We start from the raw sequence: 10,278 nt of genomic DNA, 5'->3' as shown, positions 1-10,278 counted from the left end.
AGACCCTCTATGAGGTGGATTGATTCAGTGACTGGGGTAATCGGGATGGGTATGTCAGAGGCAGTGCAGTTGGCACAGGATAGAACAGGGTTTAGGGCTGTTGTACATAGGGTTGCTATGAGTCGCAAATGACTCGACGGCACATAACAACAACAAACAACAACAATTAAAAAGAGGAGAAATGGGATTTTACCTGGCTTCAAGCTATACAGGCAACTTGATTTCCTTATCATGCAATAATCTTAAAAAAACCTTTATTTTACAAACTCCCTGTCAAATAAAAAAGCTTAGAAGAATTGGGCCTTCCTCACTTTTGGAACATAAATAATAATCAATATAAGAGAGTGATATATATTTGCATTACTCTAAAGAATAACATGTAAAACAAACAAAGCATAGTTCAATAAATATTTAGCATTATTTAGTTAGATTGTCAATTATTTATATGCCATAATAAAAAATATAAGGATCTCTGGTGGCATAGTGTATATTATTCTGTACTGTTAGCCGAAAGGCTATGCATCTCCAGTTCAAATCCACTAGTAGCTCCATGAGGAAAAGATGAACATTCTCCTCCATTTACAGCCTCAGAAATCTGATGGGAGTTTTCTATACGTCAGAATAGACTTAATGGTAGTCACTTTGCCATAGAGCACAGAACAATAAGACATATGTACATGTAAGAGTCTATTAATTTGCCCCAATTCTTCAGAAGTTTTGACATCTCTTTTCTTAATATCCTCTTTCTTTTCCTCCTTTCTTTCACCATCTTTCTCTTCATTACTTCATCTCTACATCCCCCATCATATATATATACACACACACATATATACATATATATTTATATACATATATATTTATATACATATATTTTTTTATTTTTTTATTTTTTTATTTTTTAAAAAAGAAAACACTTAATAAAAAAAATGAAAGAGCTGCCCCAATGAACCTGAGCATCTAGTTCAGGATTCTAGTAATTACAGGGCTACATAATTCCTCATGCAACATATCATATTACATAAGAAAATGAATGGTAATAATAATAAAGATGAAAGTTTCAACATTCTTCAGAGAAATAAAGGTGAGTTTCATAGGGAAATTTGAGAGAGAAAGCTACATTTTTACACCTGAGGTCCCACAATGTATGTGTGAGTGCTTTTTTTCAATACCTTAAAATGATTCAACCTGGAATTTATGAATTCACCTGCAAAAAATTTCCTTCTAATCTCTAAGGCACAAGTAAATTTTTTGTGGGTTTTTGTCTGTTTTGTTTTTTAATAATTTCCATAATTTATCAAAACAAAAATATGATTTAACAGAGATATAACTTTCAGTGTCAATATTTAAATGTCTCCATTTGCCCCAATAAAATTCTTTATAGCATTTATTTCCTGTCTATGATGACTCACTGTCTTTCATTGTCATTTATCTTTAGTTTTGTTTCTTTTTAATTTTATATTGGTTTGCATATATCTTGTTTCATTCACAGACATTGTGTTCCCCCATTTATCTATGTTCAGTATTACTTGTGTTTTCAGATCCCCACTGGATCTTTCCCAAGTCCTTCACATTCTCCCACTACCCTCAAACTCTGCAACTTCGTGATTTTCCACCTCAAGTTCCCCTTCCTCATCCCCTTTTCTTTTCGGACTCTTATATACACTGTTTGTCCTTATGAGACTGGGTTAGTTAACTCAACATGTTTTCCAACCTCTACTACATTATGTAGTCTTTTTTTGTAATTGTTTTATTCCATTGTGTGAATGTACTAAAAGTAAGTTTTAATAGTAGATTTTTATTTTCTCAGTACTTGGCTATGTCCCTGGTTCTTTGCACTGGTCAGCTATAGTACATGCTAGTGACATCTGTTGAATGAAACAAAAAGCAGTGAATCCTAACTGCTAGGTAGCCCTGGGACACTATTGGGTTATTCACATTACCTATTAGAGTTTTGGAATTTGTTGTTAATATTAAGTGCTTGTGACCCTGTACAACATAATGAAACACTATCAGGAACTATACCAACTTTATGCCACTGTTAAATTTTAAGCCATTTCTTCTAGCCACTGTGTTAGTCCATTTTACTGATATTCTTCCTCTTTTCACTAGTCTTCTGCTTTAACAAGCATGAAGTCCTTCTCCAGAGACCAGTCCCTCTTGATACCACATCCAAAAAATATGTGAAACAATTGGATCAACGGGAAAAAAAAAATCCACCATGCTCAGTTCTAAGGAGCATTTTGGCTCACTTTGTCCAAGAATGATTTGTTTGCTCTTCTTGCTGTTCTGCATATTTTCACCAATTTACTATTTAATAATTTAAAAGCATCAAGTCTTCTTGGGTCTTTCTTACTCATTGCCCAGATCTTACATGCATATGAGGCAATTGAAAATACTGTGTCTGAAGATAGACATATGTTAGACTTCAAAGTGACATCTTTGTGTTCTAACTTTTTGTAAAGAACACATTAAATATTGATAGTTCAGTTTACATAATTAAACTAAAACTCCTGAGAGCTTTTAACTCCTGAAGCTTTACTCTTTAATGAATAATCTTTGATTCTAGAAGAATATTGGTTTTAAAATTCCACATTACATTGAAAAATCACTCATGAAGAAGAAAGATACAATGGGTAAATTTCTTTGCAAGGCACTAAGACTCACCCTCATTTTAAAAGTGCTAAAATAAAGAAACATGCTCTTAGTATAAAAATGATACAGTACTAATTGCAAGAAATTTGAGGTTTTTAAAAATTTTCTACAAACAACTCATTTATAAAATTCTATTTTAGTTTATATTTTTAACTAAACTAATTCATATTAAACTTTATTAAAATTTTAACTTTAAGTAAAATCATATTTTGACTGAAAATTAATTGAATCATATTTTTATTAGTATCTTCTTTTTTAACCAGTCTTCTCAGACTTTTTCATCAGTCAGGAATTTTTATTAAATAAAATACCTCATGCTTATCACCATACTGGGCACTATGGGAAGTATAAACACTAAAACAACAAAAATAATCATTTGCATAATCCTTGCAGAATATTTTCAACTTTCATTGTGTAAATTAATAAAAATTTTAAAATACCATTTTTCCATTTGTAGCATTAGAGAATGTTCACACGCACATATTTTAACCTATGGCTAGTAAATACTGGCCTTAGAGTACACAGTGTCAAAAACTGTTATCTTGTATATTTTGGTTTTATATGTACTGCTTTGTAGGGGAGTTGTAAGCTTGCTTTGTTATTGCTCTGATTGGTCATCAGCAACTCCAGGTGACCTAATTAGGGTTGTAATCTAAGAGAAAAATCTATAATCTTTTGTGGGGTTTTTTTTAATCTCTTTTTTTCTCTCCCTCTAGTGACTGAGATGCTGGTAAATGTCCTCAATATCTGCTCAGATGATGAACTTGGTTCAGAAGAAGATGGATTTGATGGTAAGAGGCTTGAGCTTTGTGTTAAAGCTATTTGCCGTATAATTGCTTGACGTCTCACTGTTAACCCCAATGATAAATTTTTAACATTTTCATTATGTTTCAATTATAATAAACTGTAAGTGTGGAGAGGCTGTTTTGTGGCCTTGTGGTAGGGAGTTTACGCTGCCAGCCCAAAGGCAGGTAATTTAAATCCTCCAGCTGTTCTGTGGGCAACAGATGGGCAATCTTCTCTTGTGCACTTGAGTCTCAGCAAACCCACTGGAGGGTCAGCTGCAAACAAACAACCCATCTGTTCTGACTCGATGGCACATAACAACACAATATTAAATATAGATAAGATTGTTTCTTTTCTTTTTGCTTTGAAAAAGCATAAGGCTTAGACTACATAAAAGTATGTTCCCATCATTTTGAAAACATTAGTGAAGTGGTACACGGAATTAACCATCTTAGAATGACACATATTTTCACTTCTTAGTGAAAGAAATAATCTTTTGTTATCTAGCAATTGATCCTTTGCTGGACATCTTTTAAAAATGCCTTTCAATGAGGGTTTTCATATCAATTTTTTTTTTCAAACTGTGACATCTATGATAAAAAAGAGAACATTTATGTATTGGTATATACGTTTTCAAGGAACCTCGGTGATTCAGGGGTAAGATCTTGGGTACCCTCACACAGCTGCTAATTGAACCCACAATCCATAATGTGAGAAAAGATGTAACTGTCTACTTCTATAAAAACTACAGCCTTGAAAACCCTGTGAGGCTATTCTGTATTGTTCCAAAGAGTCATTTTGTGTCACAGTTGATTGAAGGGTGATAAATTATTATTTCGTATTTAGTATTCATTTTAATTGCTACATTTTCCCCAAATTATAGTAATAAATAAACCTAAGCATTTTTGTTTTGTTTAAGAACATTAACAATATTTCACTTCCCTTAAGAATCTGGGATTTTTAAAAATAATGCACAGAGATTCATGAGACAAAAGATGGATAGAAGTAAAAGCATCCCAAATAATTGGAAGGTAATAAAACTGGTTACTGTAATAAATGCATAGCTTTCATAAACATTTAAGTACATTCTCTGTAGCAGGAGTGGCATCCATTTCCTAAACAGCATACCTCCGGAAGCTCTGTGAACTTTGATAAATGTCAGTAGTGGTAGCGGGGCTTCAGGCCATTTGTTCCTAGCGTTGCTATGAATCGTGCTCAACTCAAAAGCAATCAACAAAAACTGTACAGTGCGGGAGGAAGCACCTAGGATTTCACCATGAATTAAAAGATCCATTCCTTTAAGAATATTTAGGTATAAATAGTAAATAAAGGGTAAAAATAGCAAGAGAATTCTAGATATCCTGGGGAATTTAAATTTCTTAAAACTTCATAGAAGCAAATTAAAAGGGAATGTGGCCTTTTTAAAAGCTAGTACGTAAAAAGTATGATTACATATTTATTTGGATTTAATACAGGTCACATCTCTAAATGCAAAATACCTAATAACTGCAGACAAACGTAAGATAGAAAGATTCTTTGAATCACTTTATACAGTCTTTATATACTTAGATAAATTTAAAGTGCAGAACTTATTCCTACATTCTTATTTTTTTTTCTTTTCTATAACTTCTTTGACCTATTTATCTCCATAAGTTTTACTCACCTCACATTACAAGGGAATGTAGAATATGGGAAGGAGAGAATATGAAATATAGAAGAATTAATACAATTTTACTTTATAAGTATTTTTTAAAACTTAACTTACGCATATATATTAATATATTTCAAAATATTCAAGAAATCAATGGATATTTTATGTTTTATCTAGGTTCTGGGTGTCTCACATGTGTAACCTTTCTAGTAACCTTTCATTGCTAACCTTTGTAAGGCTAGAGATATTATTCAAAAGATAGTATTTCCATAGCTATAGGGACTTTTTCCTAGTGAACATCTAGCCAGATAGAACCTAAATTGCTAAAAGTCAACAAATTTTTTCCTAGAGACCTTTTACTATATTACTTTTATTCCTTGACAGAAAGAATAATGCATAATAATATATACACTCACCTAATAACAAAGCTCTATATTAACATCCAGTTAGCAAATGTATGTAGAATATAATAAAAGATACTATGTAGAATAAATAAAGCATATGTTTGTAATTATATATTCATTCATTCACGCTGCAGATACATAGTGAGTCTATACTATGTTCCAAATACTACAGCCAAAAAGCTTTTGCATTTCAACAATACAGGTAAACCTTGTGCAGCTAAGTTTTGCCAAGACTAACTGTATTTACTTTCTTTCTGATGAGCTGTCTTTACTCTTCCTTTCAGTCACTGACTTGAAAGGATCTATTTTGTAACTTACTCTGCTTTATCATAATGAGTCCCAGTTGCAGGAATGCAAGTCTTTTTTTAATTAATTTTTTATAAAAAAATACATATATATAATGCCACAAATGCCAATTAAAAGGTTTTCACATGTACAAATTTAGTAGCTGATTACATTAATTAGGTTGTGTAACTATCACCAATATCCGTTGCCAAATTTTCCGTCATCGTAAAAGACGCTCAGACAAGCACATGTCCTTTTACAGGCACACTTGGAAGAAGCTTTTCTTTTTAAGGAGACTGATAAAATCTCACTGTACCACCCTTAAGTCTGAGGTCAGTCCTGAAGAGAAATGTGATTTTGCTACACCCAGGGAAATATTCTGTTGTGTTAAAATTATAGGTGTTTTTGAATAGTCAGACATTTTCTGGCACACCCAGGGTCCTGCTGGGTAGAGTAGCATTTAAAGTATGTCTTAAATCTCTTTTGCTTAGCTTCAGCCTTACAAGTAAAGGAATTTGATAGCTGATCTAGAAAATGGTGCTGTTTTAAATTGGTCTGTGGTTCTTTTATCTTAAAAATAAATTGCAGTACTTGTGCTGTCTCATAAAGTTTGGAAATAGATTAATGTCAATTAGTATGCGTGAAGTTCTAATTTATATGTTTTGGAGTCTTTGTTTCCTATTCCACTTCTGATTTGGGATGATAAAATGACAGTCTGGTTTTAATTTAGGTTGTAACTCACTAGAGCATTTCGGAGTGAAGAAGTTCAAATAATGTATGTCACTTGGTAGTTAATCCTTGTTAATGAAGACAACTCAGTGCAATGCAATGTAAGGGTTAGTAATTAATCCCAAAGTAGGTTGAAAAGCTGACAAAAGCCAAGCAAACTGTATAACAAAGGTTTCTTTATTGCTCAGTATCATAATTACAAAGGAGAGAATAACAAGTAAACATTAGAAACCTACTGACAGATTCATTAGTTAGGAGTATTTATTTGAGAATTTCATTTGGGACATTTTTAAGGGTTCAAAATCATAGACTCTGAGATCACTCTTTTTTATTAACAAATTATGTCTGAGACTATGATACATGATAAGTCTGGCTAACAAAAGAGTTGTGAAGGTTAAACCAAAATCCTGTAGAATAAGAAGAAAGAAAAAAAATAATAAAACATATATTTCAAGCCAAATAGAGTTTCAGTCTGCCCTGGAAAGATTTAATATTAAATTAGAATTTATGTCTCTGCTTTCATCTAGAAAGCAAACCACATGGTAGAATTCATATTCTCTATTCATATTTTTTTACTTATCCTAATGTTAGCCACAGACAAGTCACTGAATATGAGATCAGGGTAGTTTTTTGCATGCCTCTGTGTAACCATCTAAATTGCATGCAAGAAAATTATCTCTCATCATCTGTTTTGAATTATTATATAATTATTCATATCTAATACCGTAGTATCCAGAATCTTCTTTTACTACTTTCTGTGTAGCTTTTAAAAGTCAAACAACTTTTCAAACTGTAAAGTTGAGAATTAATGATTAGTACCAAACTGCCCCTTAGGGAATACTTCTCTAAGGATTTCATTCTGTCACCCACTAAATCAGTATTTATCTGCCTTAATAAATACCTATTACAGTTTACCAGTTGGAATGGGAGCTTCAGTTTGGTGCCTTCAGGTCAAGTACAACTATAAAGACCCTGTGAACAGCAGATCTGAACCCTGTCATGTCCTGTCTTATCCTCACAATATCTGACATACTTTAGCCCATTTCAACAGTCAGTGTGTCAATCTATCTAGCTGAGGGTATTCCTCTACTTTGCTGACCTTCCACCTTTCCAAGCATGATATTCTTCTCCTAACAACATGTCCAAAATTTGTGACATGAAATTTATCATCTTGGCCTCCAAGGAGCACTCTGGAGTGCACCTTCACCAAGATACTTATTCTTTTGGCACTCCATGAGCTATTCAGTACACTTCTCCAGCACCACGGGTTTAAAGGCATCTGCTCTTCTTCTGTCATCCTTGTTCTTTGCCCAACTCGGATGCAATCAAGTAATTGAAAAGATCATGGTCTGAATCAAGCACACCTTTGTCCTCAAAATGGCATAATGACTCCTCAGTAATTTGTAGAAATCTGTCACTACCGACATTCCGAGTCCAGTAGATCTCTTGACTGCCATTATATTTCCTGATCTTCTGACTACTGTTACCAAGGGTGTTGATTGTGGACCCACAAAAGGTGAAATCACTGACAATTTCAATCTTTTCTCCATCATGATGCAGCCTACCTTGTTTCCTTGACATTGAAGTGTAATGTATATCGAAGTCTGTACTCTTTGACCTTCTGCAGCCAGAGCTTCAAGTCGCTGTCAAGTAAGATAGTGTCATCTGAATAACATAGGTTATTGAAGAGTCCTCTTTTAATCTATATGCCACATTCTTACTCATAAGACTCTATCTGCTTGAATAATTAATTTGCTTAGCATACAAATTGAGTAGGTGTAGAGAGAGGCTACAACCCTGACTCACATCTTTGTTGATAATAAATCATTTGGTATTCCCTTGCTCTGTTCCCACAACAATCTAAGTATAAGTTTCACATGAGCATAATTAAGTTGTTCACAGATTGCTGTTCTTCTTAATGTTAGCCATAACTTATTATGATCACACAGTCAGATGCCTTTGCATATTCAATAACAAAAAGACATTCTTCTGGTATTCTTGGCTTTTAGCCAAGATCCATCTGACATCAGAAATTATATCCCTACTGTCACAAGCTCTTCTAAATCCTGGTTAAACTTCTGATATTTCTCAGTGTAGTGTTCTGTTTTAGAATGATCTTCAGCAATACTTTGTTTCCATGAGCTATTAATTATACTGTCTGACAATTTCCACATTTTTTGGATAATTTTTCTTGGTAATAGGAACAAATATGGCTCTCTTACAGTCAGTTTACAATTCTGCTGTCCTCCACATGTCCTGGCACAGACTAGTGAGCAGATCCAAGGGTGCATCTGTCATTTGAAACATGCTTGTGGTATTTCTTCCATTCCTTGGGCTTTATTTTTTTTCTGCCAATACTTTCAGGACAGCTTAAACTTTGTCAAAACTTCACTATTATTGACTCTTGATCATATGATACTTCCTGAAATAATTTAGTGTTGGCCACTTCTGTTGGTACAGCAATTCTATGTATTCCCTCCATCTCCTTTTGGTGCTTCATGGATCATTCAAGATTTTGCTGGTAGCATCTCTCAGTATTGCCACTCAAGGCTTGAATTTTTCAGTTCTTTCCGCTTGAGAAATGCTGAGTTAGTTCTTCCCTTTCTAGTCTCCAGTTCTAGCCCTCTGCAAATGCTGTTACACTTTGCTGTGTTTTCTCAAGCTGCCCTTTGAAATCTTCTGCTCAGCTCTTTGACTGCACCATGTCTTCCCTTTGTTTGCCATATAGACATTCTAGTACAATTAAGTCTTTGATGATAATTGGTGATTGGAATGCAGAAGTTGGAAACAATGAAAAAGGAATGATATTCAGAGAGTATAAACTTGGTGACAGAAATGAGGCTGGAAATAAATGATCAGATTTTGTAATTCAATTATTTATTCACTGCAAATACTTTAAAAAAAATGCAAGTGGTTACTTTACACATGGACCTCACCTGATGGAATGTATAGGAATCAAACTATGGTATCTATGAAAGGAATCATTGGAGAACTTAATATCAGTGGTTTAAACCAGGCCAGGTGGCTAATGTGGAACAGACTATCAGTTACTCATATGCAAATTCAAATTGAGGCTGAAGGAAATTAAGACAAGTCCATGAAAACCAACATATGACCTTAGTCTCTACTACTTGAATTTTAAAATCATCTTAAGAATAGTTTGAAGCATTGAACACCAATGATTGGAGACCAAATGAGTTGTGAGATGATATCAAGGATATCATCCATGAAAAGACCTACAATTTATTATAAAGACAGAGGAAAAAGGAAACAACAACAACAAAATTACTCTGAAAAGACCAAAAATTATACTAGAGAGAGAGAGAGAGATGGAGTACTGAATTTTAAAATATAAAAAATTTTAAACAAATACAAAAAAGAAAGGAATTGGAGTTTTTGTTATGGGCCACCACATACACTGCAACCCTGTGCACCAGCTCTGAACCCTGCCCTTTCCTGAGCCAAATCTCCCTGTCTCCAACACACTTACCCCATTACCCAAGTTACTATATCAGTCCATCTCATACAGGGTCATCTTCTCCTGCACTGTCCCTGTACCTTTCCAAGCATCATGTTCTTCTCTAAGAACTGATCCCTCCTGGCAACATGCCCAAAGTATGTCAGAGGAGCTTAAAAATCCTTGCCTCTGCTTTTCTACGAACATGGTGTCTAAAGCAAAGAAGGAAGCCCCTGCCCCTCCCAAAACTGAAGCCAAAGCCAAGGCATTAAAGGCCAAGAAGGCAGTCCTGAAGAGCATCCACAGCCAAAAAA

At 34.0% G+C, this 10,278-nt stretch overlaps 1 protein-coding gene across 3 annotated transcripts in view; it reads left to right on the top strand.

Moving 5' to 3' along the window:
- Positions 1–10,278, top strand: part of LOC102868820 (serine/threonine-protein phosphatase 2B catalytic subunit alpha isoform-like) — a 422,832-nt gene that overhangs the window by 371,979 nt on the left and 40,575 nt on the right. For all 3 annotated transcript variants that reach the window (XM_006893087.1, XM_006893089.1, XM_006893088.1), the window contains one exon: positions 3,369–3,443. In XM_006893087.1, the coding sequence (XP_006893149.1) occupies positions 3,369–3,443 (75 nt within the window). The remainder of the gene's footprint in view (positions 1–3,368; positions 3,444–10,278) is intronic.

The sequence above is a fragment of the Elephantulus edwardii genome, unplaced genomic scaffold (genome assembly GCF_000299155.1).
Source record: "Elephantulus edwardii isolate Elephantulus edwardi_28Jun2011 unplaced genomic scaffold, EleEdw1.0 scaffold00122, whole genome shotgun sequence".
Lineage (NCBI taxonomy): Eukaryota > Metazoa > Chordata > Mammalia > Macroscelidea > Macroscelididae > Elephantulus > Elephantulus edwardii.
The sequence above is the reverse complement of the archived record's forward strand: the minus strand, read 5'-3'. Positions and strand labels throughout refer to the sequence as shown.